Genomic DNA, 22,846 nt, shown 5'->3' with positions numbered 1-22,846 from the left:
AACCAGATTTGGGGAAGTTTGGAGCTTGAGAAATCCTCCCAAATTCCCGCCATCCTTGCCCCACTTGCCATTCACCCTTGATGACCCCATGGTCCCATGGTCATGTAAGAGGTGTCCTTTGCTGTGCCCAGGTGTGTTTGAGGTCTCTGAATACACTGCCAGGAGTTCCCAGCCAGAGATGTCAGTAGCAGGTATGGAGATGCAGAAATTTAGAGGTCAGGCTGCTGCAAAGGACCTCATTAGCTGCACACGGCCTGGGCCAGGCGCTCTGTCCAGGAGGCCTAGAGGGAGAGGAAAAAGGTGGCTCACCCGGGCTCATTTACAGAGGCCCTGCATCATCGCATCCATGGGACACCGCTGGGACACTTGACTCACTGCCCTGGTGGTGTCAATTCAGCAAGACTTGGGTAACCCACCATGCCTGGACTTGGGGGTGCAGGAGAGCAGTTCCCTCTTGGCCCCTTCCTCCCTCCTCTCTAGGTCCTCCAGGGAGAAAGCACAGTGTTGGCAGGTCACCCTCGAGGGGCCCCGCTTGAGACCTTGCCCAGAGTCCCTCAGGTCCTGGGAGTGTGCAAGGACCCGCCGGGCTGCTTGGGGTGGGCCAGGCCCACGACGGCACGACCAGGCCGCTGCCTCCACCTGTGCCCTGTGCTGGCAGCCAAGGGCCGCAGTTCTATTCCACAGTACTTTCCTTCTAAGCAGTGTTTAAGGAGTCCGCGGCAGGTCGTGTCGGCACTCGCTGGGCCGCAGTCAGCCCACCGGGAGGGATGCGGGAGGGGCGGGCGGCCCGGGTTGAAGAAGGTGCTGAGGACACAGCGAGGTGAGTGGGCACCTAGGATCGCCCTGAGGCCCCCGCTCCTCCCCAGACGGCAACACCTAGCCCGCGCGCACTCTGCGCACAGTGTCCCCAGCCCAGACCTCGGTCCCGCCTCCTGTCCGGGTCCAGCGTCAAAGCGGGGATCCCCACTTGCGAGGGGCGGGACGAGCGCGCAGCGCATGCGTAGGGCGCAGGCCGCGCATGCGCAGGGCGCGGAGCGCGCGTGCGCACTGGCGGCGCGGCGGCATTGCTGCTCGGCGGGCCGGGTGGCCGTGGGGCCGGAGGCGGCCATGGGGCAGGGGGTGGCCGCGGCTCCAGGGGCCGGCTAGTGACGGCGAGCGGCGGCGGGGCGCCGGGACCCGCGGGTGCGGCCTGGCGAGGAGACGGCCCCGCAGGCGCTCGGGGCAGCGAACGGTGAGCCCAGCCCTCTGCCTGGGGTCGTGGAGTCGGGGTCGTGGGGTCAGGGTCGTGGGGGCGGGGCGGGGACGACCCCGCTCACTGACTGGCCACACCCTGCCCCGGACGCCGGCGCAGGTGTCCGGGTGGCCAGACCTCGACCTCCGCGACCGCGCTGTGAACGAGGTGGCGGGCCCGGCCCTCCCGCGGGGCGGTCAGTTAGGGGTCCAAGTCGTGGTATTCATCCTCGGAAAGCGCCTCTGCTCGGAACCCAGCGCCCAGCCGACGACCCCTGAGGCCGGCGGCTGGCCCGCCTGAGCCGGGTCCGAGCCCCCGGTCTTTCTGCCTCTGTGTCCGGCGCGCTCTGGTTCTCGTGGAGCCTCTTCACCCGCCGGGGACCGGGCCTGAGCCCAGGCGTACGCACTTCCTGCTGGACGGCGCCCTGGGCTCTGGCCGTGACCTTTGCCCCGTTGCGGGAACTCGAGGACGAGGACCGGGACCCGCAGGTGCGGCAGGCGGGCTACGGCCCTGGGGCTCGGGTGGCCAGGTGTCCTGGGCCTGCCGTTTAGGTGGGCGTGGGATGGGCCCGAGTCGGCTTCGGGGGTGGACGGGCCGGGCTGGGAGGGAGGCTGGGTTCACCCGCAGGATGACGAGAGGGGTCTGTTCTCTGCGGGGGCTGCGGGCCGCCCCACAGGCGCTGACCTACAGGGCACGGGGCCCAGTCCTGCGGGCGGGGCTGCCGGCTCGTCGTTTGCGATGTCTCTCTGACCCGCGGTCGCACAGCTCCGAGTTCAGTGCGTGGGGCCGGACAAATGCGTGTGTAGACTGTTGGTGAAAACAGGAACTGGGTGAAGGTGGCCCGGAGGCGGGCTGTTGTGCAGGGAGCCAGGTGTGCAAATACCTGCCTCAGCCCAAGCGCGTCCTCTCCCGGGGGAGGGGTCTGCCACCTTGGAGCCCCCTGGCGTCTCTGATCCTGTTCTTCCGCCCACCAGGCTCTGACCCTCTGCCGGCTGAGTTCTGTCAGGTCCTGGCCAACACTGGGCATCACCTACCGGCGGGAGAAGGGAGATTTAATAGGTACCTTTTATCGCCTCAGTGTTAAGGAGGGATAAACTTTGGTTTTTCATTCAGTATTTCAGCAGGTGTGTTGAGAGCTCGCACTGGGCATCATGTTGTTATGTTTATATTTGTGTGTGTTACTTTTACTTAGGGGTATCACGGTGTGTCTCCTTTCCTTCTGGGGAAGTTCTTTATCTTGGTTATTATGCTCCAAAACTTTTCTGTTAAAACATCCCAGTGCGGATGTTTTTTGAAAATGGACTGAAATAATTCTAGACTCCCAGAAAGTTGTGAAAAACAATACAGAGGAACTCCTGCACTTACCCCCACATCTGTGGTACAGTGATGTGAACCCTGGCACCTCTGTCACACCCCTTACTGGGGTTCACCACTTTCCCGGGGCACAGCTGTGTGGCCGCCACCACAGACTCAGAGCTGGTGTCACCTAGGGAGCCCACCCTAGGCTCCCCACACTCCCTGGCCACCAGGGATCTGTTCTCCATGCGCTTGTGTTTTGTCATTTCAAGAAAGTTGTGTAAGGGACTTCCCTGGTAGTCCAGTGCTTAGGACTCTGAGCTTCCACTTCACGGGGCCCTGGAGGAGAACTAAGATCTCACATGCTGTGTGATATGCCCCAAAAAAGAAAGAAAGAAAGAATGAAAAGCAAGTTGTGTAAATGGGAACGTTTATCATGTGACCTTCCTCGCCCTGCAGTCAGCCTGGGGTCACCCAGCTGGTTTCGGAGTCCATGTCCACTCCCTCTGATGACAGGGCCCGCTCACCAGTGGGGACGCTTGGACTGTCTGTGGTGTTTGGCTGCTGCTAATAAAAAGCTGCTGTGAATGTTGAGGCGCAGGTTTTTCTGTGAGCATCAGTGTTTCTCTGGAGTAAATGCCCAGGTTCACTTGCTAGACTGTCTGTTTAGTTTTTTGTTTTTATAAGAAGGCGTCAGCCCTTTCCAGAGTGTCTGAACGTGTTCTGGTCCTGGGTGGTGTGTGAGCAGGTGTTTCTCTGCAACCTCTCCAGCGCTGAATTGTTTGGCTGTTCTGGTCAGTGTGCAGTGGCATCTCATTGTGCTTTTAGTTCCTTCTGGCCCATCTCAGGATCTTTTCACCTGCTTCTTTACCATGGGCACATCTCACCTGTCAGTTCATCTCTTGTCCATTTTCTAATTGGACTGTTTTTTACTGTTGAATTTTGATAGTTTTGCTGTTTTATAGGTACAGATCTTCTGTTGGATATCTAGTTTGAAAATATTTTCTGTCTATAGCTTGATTTTTTTTTTTTTTTTTTTTGCTTTCTTAACAGGGTCTTCCACAGAGCAAGTTTCTAAGAAGCCCAGTTTACCAATTTTTTAAAACTTTATGAAGTGTGCTTTTTGAAGAGTCAGTGTGATGTAATTCTTAAACTGCAATCATGTACAAAAAAGATTCTGTCTAAAAAAAAAGACTCTGTCTAACTTTAGTTCCCCAAAACTTTCTCCTGCGTTTTATTTACTTGTGTATTTATTCATGGCCATGCCATGTGGCTTGCTGGACCTTAGTTCCCTGACCAGAGATCAAGCCTGTGCCCTCAACAGTGAAAGCTCACAGCCCTAACCATGTCTTTCCTTCCTTGAACTGATTGTGTACATTTGTCAAAAATTAATCAAGTGTGTTTGTGTGGTTGTGTTTATGGGCTCTCTGTTCTCCATTAACTTGTATCTGACCTCCCCCAAGGCCACAGTCTTGACTATTACAGCTAAAGAAAAGTCTTCAGAGTCACTCATCTCCCTTTATCCTTCTTTTAAAAAAAAAAAGTCTTAGTATGTTTGCTTTTTCCACATACATTTTAGAATAAACTTGGCCGTATCTGCCAAGAAATCTTGCTGGGATTTGTGTAGAAATTACACTAACCCTGTAAATCAATGTGGGGAAAACTGACATCTCTGCTGCACTGAGTCTTCTGATCCATGGTTAAGGGCATCTCTCAGTTACATCTTCTTTGATTTCTTTCATCAGAGTGTTTAAAATACCTTCAGCATACAAGTCCTCTGTGTATTTTGTTATATTTCATCCAAGTATTTTTTCAGTGACTGTAGATGATACTCTCTCTAACTTCAGACTCTACCTTCTTTACCTGTTGCTGTGACTCAGACATGCAGAACTGTGCTGATTAAGGGTGGTCAGAACAGACATCCTTGCACAGACATCCTTGCCTGGCTCCCAGTCTTATGTTTTCACCATCAAGTTAATAGCAGGGGTAGCTTTTTTGTAGGTGCTCCTTACCAAGCTGAAGAAGTTACCCTTGATTCCTAATTGCTGAGAATTTTTACCACCGTCGGGTGTTGAATTTTTTCCACTTTCTTGCCCATCAGTTGGTGTATGTGATGGATTACACTGACTGAGCCAGCCTTGCGTTCCTGGGATACGCCCCACGTGGTGTCGATCGATCCTTTTTAAACGTTCTGTGTTGTGTCCGTGTTGAGGATGTGTGAAATAACGCATTACGCTGAGAGTCAGTGTGATGTAATTCTTAAACTGCAAGTAGAAGCTGAGACAGCATCCCTGGCATACTTAGCTGCAGAAGAAATGACATCTCAGCACTTGTCCCAGAGTCGGTTGAGAGGCTGGCTACTGGAGAGATTTGGGCCCTGGTCAATGAGCAGCTCAGAAGGTTCTGCACTGCTTGTTGGTGGAGGTCCCTGGTGGGGATGGGGGCAGCATTTGAAACATTGTTAACAAACATAAATTCATCTCAGCCATTTAGATGAGAATTACTTTGGAGAATGATTTGTTCTTTTGAATGAATATATTGCCCATAATAGCAAACAAAGTATGTAAAAATCCAATGATTATATAATCAGCTATAAGACTTTTGAAAATTTCAGCATCGTAGGATTTAATTACTTCCTTGTCTGTATTTTCCCAGGATTATAGTAATCTAACTGGATTATAGTAATCTAACTAGTTACTTCTGTGTCTCAATCTTGGGGTGGTAGAATTTTCCACACCCTCCTTGGATTACCATATCACTTGCTTCTTCATCCATACCTTCTCAGGATTGTACTGCTCTAACTAGTTATTTCTGTGTTTTCTTGGGATGGGAGAGTTTTCCACACACTCCTAGGATTACTGCATCACCTGCAGGCTCAGCTGGCTTTAAGGCAGCCTGGTGGCTCAGACAGTAAAGAATCTGCCTGCAGTGCGGAAGGCCTGGGTTCAATCCCTGGGTTGGGAAGCTCTCCTGGAGAAGGGAACAGCTACCCACTCCAGTATTCTGGCCTGGAGAATTCCATGGAGGAGCCTGGCAGGCTACAGTCCATGGGGTCGCAAAGAGTCAGACATGACTGAGCAGCTTTCACTTCTCACTTTCCTGGCAAGCAGGTTTCAGCTTCTTGCAGCTGGTGCAGTGCCAGGATAATGGTCCTCACATTCTGTTTGGCCAGGGTTCTGACATCACTGCCTGTAATCATTGTCTCTTGATCTTACGTGTTACTGGAGCCTGGGATGTGTGCCCTGAGAGAACCTTATTGTCATTCAGGATGGGCTACGTCAAAGGCCTCTTTTCCAGAACATGAGGCGGGAAGGGTCCTCTCTCCTCCCAGGACCCTGGGCCTCTCTGCTGGGTTCTGTCATCTGTGTCACTGAGGTCATGCCAGAGGCCCAGATACCAGCTCTGCCCTCCTCACTGTGTCACCTTGGGCTTTGGTCTGCTGGACATCCCCACGCAACTCCTTGCGAGGGCAAGTCAGGCAGTTTGAGTCAAGTGCTTAGACAGGGCCCGGCAGTGTCAGCACTAGTTCTGCTGCTCGCTGGCCGTCCTGGCCTGGAGTGAGTGTTCACACTCCCACACTGTGATCCTGGCCTCCCTGGCCTGCTCTTCCCTGTGGCTGGTCGTCCTAGTCTGGGGTAAGCGTCTACACTCCTACACTGTGACAGCTATTCTTCACGTTATTCTTGTTCAGTGGCTAAGTCATATCTGACTCTGTGACCCCATGGACTGCTGAATGCCAGGTTCATCTATCCTCCAATATCTCCTGGAGTTTGCTCAGATTCATGTCCACTGAGTTGGTAATGCTATCCAACCATCTCATCCTCTGCAACCCCCTTTTCCAGGTCTCAGAGTGAAACCACTACCAGGCCTCTTAGTAACAGCTTAAAGCAAGTTTTTTGTTTTTGTTAAAACAATGTTTCCTCTTAAAGTTGTGAATTCAGGGTCCATCACAGCAGTTTTGTGGGGTCCTCGTGGGGATTAAGTGATATACATGAGTGAGGCAGTCAGGGCATGGCCTGCACGAGAAGGCAAGCAGTGAGGTTAGTGATTGCGTTTTTATCTTGGGCAGTTTTTACTAAAACGAGGGAAACGTGTACATAGCTTTTGTATTTTAACTGAGCCCAAACCTGCCTTCTTGTACTACTTGCAAATTTGTCCTGTGTCCTTTTAGGCCTCGTGACCTTTCTGTGTAGCCAGACTCGTGAACTCACTCTGCCCCCTCCCCACCCCACCCCACGGCTGGTGGTCTTGTCCTCATCTCCTAGCACTTGGGGCTGCCTCGGGCTCTCCATCCCAGCACCCTAGCACTCTTGCGTTTTGCACTAAGCATTCCAGGATTCCCCCAGACTCTTATCCAGACCCATCCATTTGGCGTGCCCCGGGTTCAGTCCTGAGAGCCTTTCTGGTTCTATGGTTGTCAGTGTTACCGTGTGCTGACAGAGCCCAGCCCCACATGTCCCCAAGCTCTAGGCTTGAACTGTTAGCTGCCAGCACGTCATCTCTCCTTGGCCAGTAGTGATCACGTGAAGTCAGGCCCAAGAGATGCAGAGTTTCTGCAGTGTCCCTCCTCGGGCTGCGAGGGAGTCAGACCCCTGTGAAGAGAAACTCGGCAGCAGGTGGTGGTCAGGGTTGCAGAGAAAAGGAACTGGGCACCAGTGGGTAGGAGTGGGAGGTACAGATGTTCTCTTGAGCAGGTGGCATCTGAGCACAGATCCGAGGGACGGTCGTGTCACAGCTGAGGTGTCTCAACAAGTCGTGTGGCCATGCTTTCTTTTTTGTTGGGTAAATGTCTCAGAGTGGAAGGGTTGTAGCAGATGGCAGAACCATGCTTCAGTTCAGTTGCTCAGTTGTGTCGACTCTTTGCAACCCCATGAATCGCAGCACGCCAGGCCTCCCTGTCCATCACCAACTCCCGGAGTTTACTCAGACTCATGTCCATCGAGTCGGTGATGCCATCCAGCCATCTCATCTTCTGTCATCCCCTTCTCCTCCTGCCCCCAATCCCTCCCAGCATCAGGGTCTTTTCCAATGAGTCAGCTCTTTGCATGGGTGGCCAAAGTGTTGGAGTTTCAGCTTCAGCATCAGTCCTTCCAATGAACACCCAGAACTGATCTCCTTTAGGATGGACCATGCTTAATTAACATTTTAAGAAACCACCAAACTGTTTTCCAAACTGGTTGCCTCGTTTTCATTCCACCAGTGCTGTCTGAGTGTTCCACTTCCTCCTCAGGCTCCGCGACACTTGACATGGTCAGTTTTCTTACATTTCAGCCATTCTCCGTAGGTGTGAGATGATGTCTCCTGGTTTTAATTTGCATTTCTCCAGTGACTAAGGATGTTGAGCATCTTTTCATGTGCTTTTCATGATGCAATCAATGTACCTTTGGGGAAGTTGCCCAAAGTTGCTATCTTTTGCCTGTTTTTCAATTGAGTTGTTTTCTTACTAAGCTTTAAGAATTCTTTATATATTTTGGAAGCAAGTCCTGTGTCATATATACATTTAGCAAATATTTTTTGTCAATCTCATATTTTCATTGAGATTTTTGTCATCTCATATTTTCATTTTCTAAAGTGTCTTATGAAGGGTACAAGATTTGAATTTTAGTGAAATTCAGTTTGTCAGGTTTTAAACTTTGTACTTTTTTTATCTTATTTAAGAACTCTTTGCCCCTCCATGGCCATGAAGATTTTCTCTACTGCTTTTTTTTTAAAGTTTTATACCTTTTATTCTTACATTTAGGTGTATGTGGCTGTATGTACTGTAGGTGCATGTGGCTGCGTGCTAGGCTGCTGGTTGTTTCCTCACTCTTGGATTCCCAGCCCTTCTGGATTCATGAGCTGACCTTTGCCAACTTGTGAGGAGAACTGAACTTCATAGTGTTAGGTGTGGCTGTGGAATTTACCTGAAATGGTCGGAGGAAAGATTGTCCTGTCCCTGTTGACTCTCCTCAGCACCTCTGTTGAGAAGCCCTGACTGTCGTCTGGGTCCTTTGTCTATGTGTATGTCTCTGTGTCAGTACCACACAGTCTGGTTGCAGCAGCTTTATAGCAGGTCATCAGATCAGGTAGTGTTTGTCCTCCAGCAGGGCTTTTTTTTTTTTTTTTTTTGAGCTATTCTCGGTCCTTTTAAGTTTCCAGTTTCCAGTTAAATTTTAGAATCAGCTTGTTACTTCCGATAGAAAAGGCTGGGCTTGAAAAAATTGAGATCTTAACAATATCGTGTTCTCTGGTCTGTGAACATGGTATGTCTCTCCACCGACTTGTTTCCTTTCAGTTCTGTCCACGGTGCTTTAAAACTGAGGTAGAGTTGACACACGACCCTCAGTTACATGAAGCCTAGTGATTCAGTATTTGTATGTGTTGCGAAGTGACCACCACAGTAAGTCTGTCACCACGTTTAATCACCAGGCTTTTTTCTCATGGGAACTTTGAAGACTTCCCCTCTCAGCACCTTTCAGATAAGCACAACAGTATCACTGACCAGAGCCACCACGGTGTGTGCTACACTCCGTGACTGACTGAGTTTACAACTGGAAGTAAGGCTTACTCTCCTTTTTGCCAACTACATCCCTACATGTGTTATATCTTAGTGCTACTGTAAATGGTGTGTTTAAGCTTCAGTTTCTTTCATTTTTCTTCTTTTTTTTGGCCACATCACAAAGCTTGTGGGATCTTAGTTCCCTGACCAGGGATCGAACCTGGGCCCTGGCAGTGAAAATACAGAGCCACCTGGGAACACCCTGTCTCAGGAGCTTTTAATGACTGCTGGAGCCTTTGGTCTGGGTTGGGTGTGGGAGTTAGTATTTCACAAGCTCCTGATGTGATGTGAAGTGCAGGTGGAGGCAGGGGACTCAGGGACCCTCACCTTTAACCTCGTCGTAGAGGCCCCGGGCTTCTCTGTGGCCCCTGCACTGTCCCTTCTGATGCCAGCACCTGCCTTGTGGTCCCGCCCCATTCCCCTTCCTTGTCCTCAGGGCATCGTGAGCCATGAGGCAGGATGAGCTGCTGGGCCTTTGTGAGCGCGGAGGACGGGCAGGCCCCATGGCCCCAGCAGCAAGGCCAGGCCTCTGCCGTTAGCGCTTTCCTAAGAAAATGACCTTTTGGCCCAAATTTTCAGAGTGTAGCTCTTTCCACTGTCATCCATACTGGCTTCTTCATGTGGTTTTTGCCCAAGCTCTTCTCTGCTCTTTCTACTTGTCATCGCTCTGGATTCTGCCGTATTTCTGTCACTTCTCTTAGGCTTGTTTGATTCCTGCTCCGGCTCTCTGACTAGGCCTCGGCTGCTGACTGCTGTTCTCAAGGACCTGGGGGCAGTTCGGTGGGTGTGTGGACCCGGCCCGCATTCCCTCTCTGCTGTAACATCACGTGGGTCTGGATGGGCGCGTGGACCAGGCTCGTGCTCCCTCTTAACTGCAGCGTCACATGGGTATGGGTGCGGTTGTGTGCCCTCAGTGGCTTAGGAGGAAGTTGAGATGTTCCCAGGTGGTCGAGGACTGTTGTTTTGCGTCTGCTTCCATCTTTTCCTGCTTTACTGCGTGTGGTTGGGAGATGAAGCTCTGAGGACCAAATAAGTCAGTTTGGGCAAGTGTTTCTTTGGCACTGGAGGAAAGCGTGGCTTTGTTTGCAGGACGAGGGTGCAGTGTTTGCCCATGGTTGGTCTTCAGTCGGGTTCACCCAGATTTTTTTGGGTGAGAGGTACCGCATGACCATTAATTCTCTCATCAAAGTCCCAGCATGTGGCTGCGTGCTAGGCTGCTGGTTGTTTCCTCACTCTTGGACTCTCAGCCCTTCTGGATTCATGGAAAACCACAGGTAGATTCCGGAGTTGTTAAGTGCCTTTGGGACGAAAACAGACTTCCCATACTGGGTAGGCTGGACTTCAGCCATTTTCCCTGATGAGGAGTATAGGTGTGTATGTACATTGCTTTATTTTATTAAAACAATAATAATAATATTTATTTTATTAAATCAAGGCATCCTGGGTTTTCGGGCCAAAGTCCTCCACATCCATCAGTTGCAGAAATGGAACAAGAAAAAGTCAATGGGAACAAGGAGCCGAGTGCAGAGGCATCCTCGTACCGCTGTTCCGCGTGCCATGGGGACGAGGACTGGGGCCCGGGCCACCCACTCCGGGGCCGCGCCAAGTCCCGCAGCCTGTCGGCCGCGCCTGTCCTGGCCAGCGCCCGCGAGTTCAGGTACTGACCTCCTGGGCCTATGGGGGCGTTCAGGAGGCAGGAGGGGGTTGTGCTGGCTGGCATGGCCTCCCAGAGGGCACTCCCAGCCGACCTCCCCCCGGCTAGTGCCCATCCTCACTGTGGAGGCTGAGGTGTGGGGGTGCCGCCCAGTGTGGCCCCAGGCCCTGGGCACACAGTGGGGAGTGAGGAAGCTGTGCCGGCCTTGGTAATGTGAGCGTCACTCAAGTCCAGGGCAAAGCTGTCCTAGCCAGCACTGCCATGGGTGCAGGGCCCGAGGATGATAGAAGCTTCCATGTGGACAGCTGGTCACCCTCCTGTGTCAGAGTCCCAGTGGGCAGGTGGGTGACCTTGGCTGCTGGTTCTGTGGGGTGGGGCGTTCCCGCCCTTTCCCTTCAGAGAACGTTGAACTTGGTACAGTGGCAGCAGGTCAGAGGTGGCTGCTCTCAAAGGTTGACTGTGATGCAGACTTAGAGAAATCTGCTGTGAACAGCATTTCCCCAGAGGCCAGGCTATGGCCCGCGGCCGCTCCTGCACGTTCTTGAGCTGAGGAGTTGGGGGAGCCCTTGACCAGACTGACTCTCCTGGGCTCGGCTGCCCTCCACGAGACAATAGGAAATCTGCCTTGTCCATGTGGGGATTTGGCATTTGTTGAGCCTTGAGATGGGCAGAGACGAAAGCAAGTTTGCCATCTGTTTGGCTGTCTTTGTGCCAGTATTTTTGGTGCAGAAAGGGACCACGAGGGAACCTCCCTGTGGTCCAGTGGGGAGGTGGTGTACATCCCTGGTCAGGGAACTAAAATTGCAGAAGTCATGTGGTGCGGCCAAAAATTTTAAAAAAATAACCAAAGGGACCACGAAGCCTCTGGAGCTGGCACTCTGTGTGAGGATGGACACACCTCCGTCCTGTCACTGTGGGGCGTCCACATGGCTCCCAAGGACCGGCGCTGGACCCTGAGGGGAGGACAGGGAAGGCCACTGAGTGGTGTCGTCCCTAGGACGTGTGCTGGCCACAGTGCCCTGTGATTCAGTTGTGGCTGGAAATGCTGAGCCGCTCAAGTGCTGTCTTCTTTGTCGACAGTACAACTCAGAATGGGCGTTTTGTTAGAACCTGGATGGCTGGGGCCTGGTATCTGAGGTCTTGATTCCCAAGGACAAGCCCAACAACTGGTCCTCAAGTAGACTTGCCTGGACAAGAATTCAGAGCCGCAGGCCCGTGCCCCATGGTACATCCCCTTGTTCTGGGGTGGGGCCCGGGTGCCTGCCCTGGTTTGGGTCATTTGTTGTAAGGAGTTTCTGGGAACCCCCTCTGAGGGCAGTGCCATACCATGTGACCCTCAGGGCGTCTCTGGGGATCAGGTGAGTGTTCTGGGACCATTGCTTGGGTGCTGGCAGAGGGCGGTGCTCAGGCTATTGGAGTGAAGATGGCAGAGAGTCTGAGCTAGTGCCTCGTCCACATGCGTGTCTCTCAGTGACTGAGGGCCCGTCCTGCGTCCTCTCCCACAGAAGGACCCGCTCCCTGCATGGGCCGTGCCCAGTGACCACATTTGGACCAAAGGCCTGCGTGCTACAGAATCCCCAGACCATCATGTGAGTCAGCGGGGGGCTTCATGGGGAGGGGGAGCTATGGGAGGTTCTGATGCTCCAGGGAGCAGGGCATGGGCCTGACAGCCACGTGGCAATGTCCCCGACTCCCACAGGTGAGAAGGTGGTGGGGCCTGCTCCTTGGGCACAGTGGGACATAGGAGCTTTGACAGGAAAAACTCAAGGAGAAAAAACATTGTATTGCATGCTGATGCATTTGGTGACTCACATATGTTTCTCTTCATTACTATTGAAATGCAGAGATGTCAGTTGGTGTTTTTTGAAAATCTGAGTTGACTTGTTTGAGTCCCGCCTTGTGGGCATGGCTTTTTTTTTTTTTAAGATAAGCCTGCATTTTAGCAACAGCTGACACCTGAGAAACTAGTTAAAAACTAAGCAGTTTGGGTTATTTCACAGACACTTAGGCCTAGGCTGCCTTCTCCACCCATCCAGTGCCGCCTCCTAGCGCTGGACACTGCCAAAGAGGGGCTGTTGCTGTCTGTTGTCTCTGTGCGGTCTGTCTTGGGGAGAAGACGCGCAAATGGCTCTGGCCACCAGAGCTTGGTGAGGAAACTGCAGAGTTCCAACCAGCTCTGCTGTCAGGCCTGGCGGTGGGCTGCCTGCTGCATGGACCATCCATGCCCCCTCCTCGGGGGAGCGGTGGAATGTTGACGTCTATGGGGGCCAGGCTAAGGGTCACACCCAGCACAGCAGCCACACTGGCAGCTGGCCCGCCAAACCCCTCGCCTGGCTGCGCCCTGCTGTGTGCCCGCCCTGTGTGGCCTTCGCTGGCTGCCCAGACCCCTCCCTGCATCCCAGTCCTGCACTGCCGCGTCCGCCTCATCACTCACAGCCCGGCCTCCGTGCACCCTGGTGGCCCTTGGCCATCCAACCATAACTGGCCGTTGCCGCCCTGCCCAGCCCACAGCAGCCCAGGTGTGTGTGCTTTGCCCTCACAGGCCTTGGGTGGGGTCTCAGGGCGGCATCTGAGCTGCTCCCCAAGGTCAGGTGGGGTTGTGGGGTGCTCCAAGCAGAGGAGCAGGTGCCCCAGAAGTGTCGAGGGCTGAGCAAGCAACTTTCTCTGCCCCCTGGCCCTGGCTCAGCCCAGTCAGATAGGCTGAGCACTCTGGTAGGGTGGGATCCCTTCCCCGACTGATCCCTGCCCCTCCTACAGCCTGGCCAGGCACAGGGGTTGTGTGCTAACCTGACTTCTCCCCTGACAGTGTAGAGGAGCTGATTACGAGAGTCTTATCTTGTACTTGGTTGTCTCATATCCCACCAATGAGTGCATGTTTTCTGTTATGTTGAAACATGTGGAATTACCAGCATCTGATGCCTTCTGCTTTTGAAACTGTGGCTCACATGTGTGTCTGGCCATGCTGCCCGGCGCCCAGAGCCTCCTTGGGAGGGGTCAGCATCCCTCTTTGCAGTGACCCAGCAGGAAATTGAGTAACCAGTTGGCGCCTAAGGCTGAGCCGATAGCGCTGCAGTGGCTAGGCATGGCTGACTCACAGGTCTGGAGGGGCTGTGAGCCTCACCTGCCTGCTTAGTGGGGAGGGGGCTTCAGCGTCTACCTCAGCAACCAGGCAGACTTCCACCTGCCCTCCTTCTAGGCCCAGGGCCAGGTGGAGTGGCAAGAGGCCTGCAAGTGCCCGCCCTCCACGTGTAGGCCCCTCCCATGGGCCAAGCCGGTTCTACAGCCCAGTGCTGTTGTCTGCAGCTGGACAGGGCCCGTCCTGACCGCCCAGGGTGGCAAAGCTCAGCGGCCAGCTGGTGAGGAGCAGTTGTCTGAGGTCTGGCTCCTTTGCTGTTAGAGGCGATTGGACAAGAGGATGGTGTGAGCAGTAAGATCAAATACAGTTTGTTTGGTTTGAGTGTTCATTTTAGGAAGTTCTGGACTTGTTTTATGCAGCCTTTAGCAAGTCACTTTACTTTATGTTTTGCTTTCAGTTATGAGGAGACAGACAGAGGGGTTATGGTGCCAGTGCACACTTGGGGAGTCTTAGGGGGCCTGGGGTACATCGCACTCCCGCCATTAGTAAAGCATGACTGAGATGCTGGGCACCCAGCACCACCCTCCGCCAAGCTCCGCATGTGACCCAGGCTGGCGGAGATCCCGGCAGAGGGTCATGAGTGACCCGCTTCTTTGCAGAAACGCCTGGAGAGGGTGAGTGATGGTCAGTCAGTTACAGCCTGCAGCCAGGGACCCACCACCCGTTTAGTGGTTCTCATCATGGTGTGGAAAGTTGCTGGTGGGGCCATCAGGTTCTCAGGGAGGCACCGGCCATGGGGCATGATCTGGAGCAAGTGTCTTGGTTGGGGAACTTGCATCAGAAGGGCCGTTCCCATGGCCTGCAGCCCTCAGGGCTGTTTCCCAACAGGTGGAGGTGCCGCCTGGGGGCCCGCCCCCATATGAGGGCTCGGCCTCGGACACCCCTGCCCCTGGGGGAGGACCTGCTGCCCACAGACCGTACCAGGCCTGTGGTTGGGCACCACGGGACTCTTGGAGCTGTTGTCAGCAGGCAGGCCCAGCTGACTTCTTTTGGTGTTTGTTTTTTAATTTTTTGAGGAGTTTTGGGTTCGCAGCAAAAGTGAGAAGAAGGTGCAGAGATCCCTGTTGCACTCCTCCTAGCCTCCCCACCGTCATCATCCCCGAAGCCGGTGCATTTGTGACAAACAATGAACTTGTGCTGACGCGTCATCGTCACCAGAGTCCTTTTTCACATCAGGGTCGTGGACACGCGTGGTGACATGTCCTCACCATTGAAATGACACGGCACAGTCTCACTACTCCAGATTCTGCCACTGGCTTTAAAAGAGGCTTTTACTGTAGAAGTGAAGGTCCACCGAGTTTTACCCATGGAGACGAAGGTCCACTGAGTTTTACCTGTGGAGGCAAAGGTCCTCTGAGTTGCTCACACAGCAGTGTGGACCTGGGTCAGCGGGAAGCCCAAGTCTCTGTTGGCTAGTCTGGGTGCGTGTGGGACGTCCTCTAAGCAGGTCCCTGTGTGAGCCTCGTCCCGAAGGAGCCTCCGGCAGGGGCACAGCTGGGCATGGGGAGGGTCTCCGCATTGTGCAGGTACCAGTGGGTCAGCCTGGGGCCCGTGTGAGTGCTCCTCTCCTCTCAAAGGCACATCCAAGACCCTGCCAGCCAGCGGTTGACGTGGAACAAGTCCCCAAAGAGTGTCCTCGTCATCAAGAAGATCCGGGATGCCAGCCTGCTGCAGCCCTTCAAGGAGCTCTGCGCGTACCTGATGGAGGTGAGTGGGGCAGATTCTGGGCTCTCCTTCCATCCACTCAAGTCAGGAGGCTTCATAAGCCAGGCGCAGGAGCTCAGAAGCGTGTACCGTGAGCACAACAAAGGTACTTTGCCTCCGAGAGACAGAGGAATCGTGCCCCTCTCCCCCACCCCCATCAGAAAAGCCTGAGATGCAGAAGGAGGCTTCTAGAAGACTGGCGCCCTGACCTGTCTTCCTGGCGGGGATGATGCCGCCATGTCCTTCCAGGAGAACAACATGGTCGTGTATGTGGAGAAGAAGGTTCTGGAAGACCCCGCCCTCCTGAGCGATGACCACTTCGGGCCAGTGAAGAGGAAGTTCTGCACCTTCAGAGAAGGCAAGTTGTCCCTGGGTGGCAGGGTGCTGCCCCCAACCCGTGGGACCTCTGGTACCCTTGCCTCGCTCTGTGCCCAGCCTTTGGGGTGCTTGACGTCTCCTGTGTCTTCCAGATTACGATGACATCTCCAATCAGATTGACCTCATCATCTGCCTGGGGGGTGATGGGACCCTGTTGTACGCCTCCTCCCTCTTCCAGGTGAGGCCCCCAGTACCTGAGGCCGTAGGGCTGCAGGCGATAGGACACAGAACTGGGACTGCTGCGGGTGCTGGAAGCTGTGCCAGGCCAGCTGATGGTGCATGGGGGCCCAGGGGCTCGGCTGGGAGGAGGGCAACCCCTGGAGAGCTGGCATGCAGGCTGAGTAAGGGGGCCAAGAGTCAGAAGGAGATGAGAGCAGCAGCCCCAGGCCGACTGGGAGGTGTGGTGGGGGAGGGACTGTGAAGGTGCAGATGGCAGGGACCTGCTGGGGAGGGACCTTGCTAGGGTTTGTTAGGAGGTTGGGCGGGCACCCAGAGCGACACCTGGGAGTGGGAGGGAGCCAGTGGGGCAGGAGGGTGGGGTCCAGCAGGGCCTGTGGCAGCAGCAACTGGCAGAGGCCGAGGTTGAAGGTCCTGGGGCGTCCCACCTGCTCAGAGCTCTCGTTCTCCCTTGGGAGCCTCCTCAGCGGAAGTGGCTGCAGAGCCACCTGGTGGGACCTGAGTCCCACCCTAGCCTTCCTGCCCCGGCTGCCCATGTTCTTCCCTGGCATCTCTATGGGGGCCCACTGCCCTCCCAAGCCTGCTGGGCATGGCCTCTGTGTGTCAGAGCCCCCATATCCTGCCCTGCCGCGCCCTCCTGTCCTCTGTGGCCAGTGGTCAGTCCCCCGCCCCCGTTTCTCATCAGTTCTCCAGCTGTCCTTCTTCTGGCTCCCCGGCGTTTGGCTGACCCTGTGCCCCGTGTGTCAGCAGCGCTCCGTTCCCCCCACCCCCAGCTCTCCCAGGGACCATCCGGGCGCAGGTCCATCTGGGCTGGTGCTCACGTGCCTTGCGCGTGGACTGGCCAGCGAGTGACCTGCCTCATTGGCTCACAGGGTAGCGTGCCTCCAGTCATGGCATTCCATCTGGGCTCCCTGGGCTTCCTGACCCCCTTCAACTTCGAGAACTTTCAGTCGCAAGTTACTCAGGTGATACAGGGTGAGTTGGAATGTTCCTGACCCCGAGAGCAGTTCCCATGTGGGGTAGTCATCCTGCTTGGTTTGGGAGGTTTTTAATGATGCTGAGAGTAGCGCTGAGTGTTTGGGGCTCAGAGGATTCTGATTCTGAGGGTCAGATGCCTTGTCCTCACAGAGAGGAGCTGAAGCCACCACAGTTCAGCTGCCATCTGTGTCAGGTGGCAATGGATTGATTTCCACAGGAGCCCAGGGTGTCGACCTCCATTTGTGTGAAGATGGGAGGGGGTCCCTTGTTGGGGGAGCTTTCCTGTGGCATGACTGTCCCCACCTGCTGACTTCCCTGGGCGTGACCCCTGCTGGCCTCCAGGGAACGCAGCTGTTGTTCTCCGGAGCCGGCTGAAGGTCAGGGTCGTGAAGGAGCCCCGAGGGAAGAAGGTGGCCGTCCCCAATGGCATCAGCGAGAACGGGTTGCTGGCTGCAGGCCTGGACGTGGAGGTTGGGAAGCAGGCTGTGCAGTACCAGGTCTGTGGGCCTGCCCCTCCCTCACCAGGTGCTGCCTTGCCCTCAGGCAGGGGGTGTGCGCGGGAACTTTGGGCCGGACCTCCTCGGGAGCCAGGGGGCAGCCACGTGCTGCCTTGCCGGCTCAGTGTGCTCTGGTCCCGCCCCCAGGTCCTGAACGAGGTGGTGATCGACAGAGGCCCCTCCTCTTACCTGTCCAACGTGGACGTCTACCTGGATGGGCACCTCATCACCACAGTACAGGGTGATGGTAGGTGGGCATCGGGCCTGCCCGGGGGTGGGGCGTGGGGGCAGTGCCCGAGCCTGACCTGCAGCCTGTCCCGCAGGTGTGATCGTCTCCACCCCGACGGGCAGCACAGCATATGCAGCCGCCGCGGGGGCATCCATGATCCACCCCAACGTGCCCGCCATCATGGTCACGCCCATCTGTCCCCACTCACTGTCCTTTCGGCCCATTGTGGTGCCCGCGGGGGTTGAGCTGAAGGTCAGAGCCCCCACCCTTGTCTGTTGGAGCCCTTGTGGGGCTGCCTGCCTGCCCTGCTGGGGGCGGGAGGGACTTTGTCCACTCTGGCCTTTCATCATGTGTCCTGCGTCCCAGAGGGTCTGGTTGGTGGGGTAGGGCTCTCAGCCTGAGTGGATGGGGACAGTCGTGATGGGAATGGGGTGGGGAGGCCCTCAGGCGATTAACCACTGCTGCCTGGCACACCCCTGGGGCCACATTCTGGTGTCTGACTGGCCTCACTGCCCTTCTACATCCACCTCTTCTTTCCCTGGTCCTAGCTCCCTGCTACAGGCCACCCCAGGTCAGCACGTCCTTGTGTGAACCTTGGTGGGCAGGGCTACGTCTGCCGGACACAGCTCCAGGCCTCTGTACCCTGTGGCTGTTGTCCGCATAGTGCAGTAACTTCATGGCCTGGAGCTGACCTTGGCATGCAGTGGGCACTGTGTTGCCTATGAGTTGCTCCTGGCTAGTGCTGTGCCCCAGGGTGGGGTCCGTGGTACTTAGCTGTGCTCAGAATGCATCTGACCCTCAGAGTCAGAGTCCTCAGAGCCCCCCACACATGTGCTGCTTGACCCTTCAGATCATGCTGTCACCAGAGGCAAGGAACACTGCATGGGTGTCTTTCGATGGACGAAAGAGACAGGAGATCCGCCACGGAGACAGGTGTGTGGACTGTGGGATGCAGCGGCCGGGGCAGGTGGGCCTAGGGTGGCTGTAAGTTGTGGACCTCTGCCTGGGTGATGACGCCCTGCCAGCTGCACCTGCTCCTCATCTTCCCACCACCTTGCCCTGGGGGTCCCCTTCATGGACCTGGGTGGAGTGAGGGGGTCCACGGCTCTGTCCTGGGGAGCACAACAGCACCACTGAGCCCCTAGCCTGGCTGTCCTCAGGGCCAGACTGGAAAATGGCCAGGTGCCCATGACACCAGAGGACATGGGGCCAGGCCGCACGGCAGGTGGTGCAAGCAGAGCTGAGGTGGTCCACCCGCCAGGCTGTCTAGGGTCCTGCTCGGTGGGCAGCGAGGTAGCTCAGTTCCATGAGGGGGCTCAGTTCCAGGAGGGGCCACATTCATCTCCTTTCTGCTACAGCATAAGCATCACGACCTCTTGCTACCCCCTTCCCTCCATCTGTGTCCGCGACCCTGTGAGCGACTGGTTCGAGAGCCTGGCACAATGTCTGCACTGGAATGTGCGGAAGAAGCAGGCCCACTTCCCGGAGGACGAGGAGGATGCGGAGGATGCAGACGAGGAGGGCGGGGAGGAGCAGGCGGGAAGCTAGGCCGGTGGCCTGTCTGCGCTCTGTGAAGGTCGCGGGCCCCGCGCCGCTTGTCTCTGACCAGAGGAAGGGCCTGCAGTCTGCCTTGTGTCGACCAGATCAGTTGTTTTTAACGTTTTAAATCTGACTTTTCTGCATTTCTAAACAAGCCAGTGAGCAGGCCACACAAGCTCTCAAGTCAGCCCAGGCACACCCACTAGGCAAGCAGTCAGAGCCCAGTCCAGTCGGGGATGGCCGAGCCGGGTGGTTATGGCTGAGCCAGGTGATGGGCTCCTTGTGATTCCTTGTCAGGAAACTTCCACGAATCAGTCTATTGAAATTGAGAGGGGATCAGAATGAACCGGTCTATCCTACAGTCTTGAAAATAAACGTCTCACGGCCAAAAATCTCCCTTCAGCTTCACAACACCCCTGAAAGCCACTGGGGGGAGTTTGTGCCGAGAGCCGCTCCCCAGCTCGGCATTCATCTTGAATCTGCCGGGCCTCCTGCCTCAGTCCCCAGGCCTGGTCTCCTCCCTGCTTCTAGTGATGCCGTGGCAGGCAGGGGCCGGACCACACACATTCCTCGGGAAGCAGGGGCGTGCCTCCCCACCCTGGAAGGTGTTTTCAATCCTGTGTCTACTTTTTAGAGATTCTTTTAAACTTTTCTGAGAGTGCTTACGTACAGATTTTTTTGTACACACTGTGAGATTTCTGCGGGAGGGCTTGTGCTGTGAAGTGGGACCATTCTGTGCTGCCCAAGTGGCCATCTAGAGAGCTGGGTGGCTCTGCTCAGAGGGTTTGGCGCTTGGTGAGCCGGGGAGGCACTGCTGTTGCTCTGGCTTCTCCCCAGGGGCCTGGCTTCAAGTGCACGTCTGTCATTCCAGCCCCTATGCCTCTACTGCTGGCTGACCAGCCGCCTGGGGCTGGGCCCACATGGAGTCTGGTGGGGGCTGTGGTCAGTGGGCCTCTGGTTACTGGTGCCTAATGGGCATCCTGGTTTTGAGTAACTGATTTCTTTCTGAGCTGCATTTTCACCTGTGAAATTGGCCAGAAAGAATGGAGGGCCTGTACTTTCTCGAACTCACTTCTGGAGGGCTGGGGGCCAGGAGGTTGAGCTCTGCCTGTCTGGAACATGATGGTCTGATAGGAGGGCATCTGGGGTCTCTAGGGCTGGCCCTGCAGCCTGAGCACTGTGGCCACTGTTCACATATCTGTTGGGTGCTGTCCACCCGAGTGGCTGGCTGGACAGCTCGGCCAGTGCTGGGGATGGAGGTGGGCTCCTATCCTCTCCCCGTGAGCTCCAGCACAGAGAGTGGCCCACCAGGCCTCCCACAGGCTGAGGGGGTGACACCCCCAGCTTTAGGTCTAGAAGAGTGGTCAGAGCGCAGGTCACACATTCAGACAACAGAGCAGGTGCAGACCAAGTCCTGCAGAATGATGGGGAATGACCTAGGAAACTTTGGGTTTTTGAAGTAAATTCTTAATGTTTCATATTGTTAATATCTTGAAATTTGTTAAATGTTGAAAGCCTTATTACTATTTTCAGATTCTTTCAATAAACAGACTTGTTTAAAAATTGGGATTTAGCGACAACTTTATTTGGTTCTTTGTAACCAACACCAAAACACAGAGTGGGTGGGTGGGCCTGGGGAGTCCAGATGCACTGAGGCTACCCCTGGCACACCTGTAGGGTGTGGGGGGGTCACACTCCGGCAGCACCCCACCTGTCACATCCTGGGGACAGGCTTCCAGGCCTGTCCTGCAGGAGGAGCCCAAGCTCTGGGCCAAGGATGCCCCATGGAGGCCAGTGGGAGCATGGTCCCCTCTCTGGTTCTGGGCCTCCCCGTCTCGGGCCTGGGGCCAGGCTTTGCCAAGAGCCTGAGCAGTACTTTGGACGTAGACACAGCCTTGTGGGCTGGAGCCTAGGAGCTGGGACAAGCACCCTGTGGGCACTGCTGTGAGGCCAGCACAGGACAGGCGCAGTGGGTGCCCCAGCTGTGGAGCAGCCCAGGGCCTGCCTGTCAGGGTCAGAGGCATGTGTGTGCAGTTGCCTCCCCGGTTCCCTTCGCATCCAGGCGCACGTGGGAGCATGACCCCATCTTGCCCGGGAGTCTCAGTGGCTGTGAGACCTCTGCTATCTCCTTTGCAGTGGGGCTCCGTGGCTAGCATGTCTGCCAGGAAGCCAGTGTGTCTGCAGGCAGTGGGGCAGGCGTGCTGTCGGAGCCCGAGTTTCTGTGGACTTAGCTGAGCATGCATGGACCCCAGGCTGTGCTCTGCTGCTTCAGGAGCAGAGAGTCTACTTGAGGGCAGGAGTCAGCCCACTGGCTGGGGTCTCTGACCGCAGGTGCAGACTCTGTGAGCACAGGCACCACCTGCAGGGCCACCGTTCTTGCCAAAGGCTGTTGATCTCTGAATCTTGACCTTCCAGGCTTTGCGGAGCACATGGAAGGGGGCAGCAAGCTGGAGGCACAGAGGCCGCAGGACAGGAGGGCATTTCTGTGGGCTCAGGCCTTTGGTCCCGCAGACATCCCAATTGTCAGGGTGGTGGCCTTTCCTGGCCTGTTTGACTTCCTCCCAGGCCTCAGTGCTGGGCACCCACCCAGCTGATTTCCCTTCTATCTCAGATCAGGCTCCACGTCCAGCAGTTCCTGCCCTGGGGCAGACTGGGCCAGGCCTGTCCTGCTGAGGTTCCCACACCCAGAAGCCACTGGCGAGAAGGACGCTGGAAGTGCCAGGGTGCCAACTGGGAGGGAGAACTGCTGTGGAGATGGAGGCCCTGTGGGGGCGGGGGGGGGGGGCCTATCGGAGGAGCCCAGAGAAGTTGGAAACGGGGTGTTGGGGACAGGGGTGGGGGTACTTGAGTCATCACATCAGGGAGTTGGCCACTGTTCGCACATTTCACCTCAGAAGGCCAGGCTGGAGCTTGGGCTGCGTCCAAACCAGGAAACACCAGAATATTTGGTGAAAGAGGTGAGGTCAGGGTGGGTGAGGCCAAGGAGGGGGAGGAGCCCACAGAGGACTCAGGGCTGGTCTGGGCATGCTATGGGGAGGGCCTTTTGCCCCCAGAAGCTCCAGACAGGCAGCCTTGGGGACAGATGGACAGCCTGACCTCAGCTCAACTTCCTGGGAGCTTGGTGAGGCCCCTGGGTCCCCAGGACACTCCTGGACACTGGTCTGAAGCTGCAAGGGGGCCACCTGCCGCCCCGGGGTCCGGTGGGCGAATTTAAGATGTCCCCTCCCACCCCCATGGAGTTCAGAGGCTGAGCCCCAGGGTCAGGCCAAGGTGGGGACTGGGGGCGGTCAGCCAGGGCAGGGGTCATGCCACTGGGCATGTGGAAAGGGTACCCAAAGGACAGCCAAAGTGGTGCTGTCCCTGTTTCCCCACCTGCCAGTCAGGACGAGCCAGAGGCCCTAGCAGCTGCAGCTATGGCAGCCCCCACCTCCATATGCAAGGCACAGTGCCCATACTAGATGAAAACCTGGCTCCCCAGGAGCAACTGGC

At 55.8% G+C, this 22,846-nt stretch overlaps 1 protein-coding gene across 2 annotated transcripts; it reads left to right on the top strand.

Moving 5' to 3' along the window:
- Positions 1-1,062: 1,062 nt before the first annotated feature.
- Positions 1,063-20,920, top strand: NADK (NAD kinase). 2 transcript variants are annotated; one of them, XM_020873753.2, is made up of 12 exons: positions 1,063-1,231; positions 10,501-10,722; positions 12,225-12,308; positions 15,433-15,562; positions 15,809-15,917; positions 16,030-16,115; positions 16,987-17,089; positions 17,435-17,589; positions 17,737-17,836; positions 17,913-18,070; positions 18,669-18,751; positions 19,177-20,920. In XM_020873753.2, the coding sequence occupies exons 2-12, from the start codon at positions 10,550-10,552 to the stop codon at positions 19,364-19,366; spliced, it is 1,371 nt and encodes a 456-aa protein (XP_020729412.1). In that variant the 5' UTR covers positions 1,063-1,231; positions 10,501-10,549; the 3' UTR covers positions 19,367-20,920. The 2 variants fall into 2 exon arrangements, with proteins under 2 accessions (XP_020729412.1, XP_020729413.1); XM_020873754.2 differs by lacking the exons at positions 1,063-1,231; positions 10,501-10,722; positions 12,225-12,308 and adding an exon at positions 14,182-14,469.
- The last annotated feature ends 1,926 nt before the right edge of the window (positions 20,921-22,846 follow it).

This window comes from Odocoileus virginianus, chromosome 11 (genome assembly GCF_023699985.2).
Source record: "Odocoileus virginianus isolate 20LAN1187 ecotype Illinois chromosome 11, Ovbor_1.2, whole genome shotgun sequence".
In the NCBI taxonomy this organism is placed as follows: domain Eukaryota; kingdom Metazoa; phylum Chordata; class Mammalia; order Artiodactyla; family Cervidae; genus Odocoileus; species Odocoileus virginianus.
This window is presented reverse-complemented; position numbering and strand designations above follow the sequence as displayed.

Coding starts and splice junctions, on each gene's coding strand:
- NADK (XM_020873753.2), top strand. CDS start 10,550: ATGGAACAAGAAAAAGTCAATGGGAACAAGGAGCCGAGTGCAGAGGCA. Junction 15,563..15,808: donor TCTGCGCGTACCTGATGGAG/GTGAGTGGGGCA, acceptor ATGTCCTTCCAG/GAGAACAACATGGTCGTGTA. Junction 17,090..17,434: donor AGTTACTCAGGTGATACAGG/GTGAGTTGGAAT, acceptor GCTGGCCTCCAG/GGAACGCAGCTGTTGTTCTC.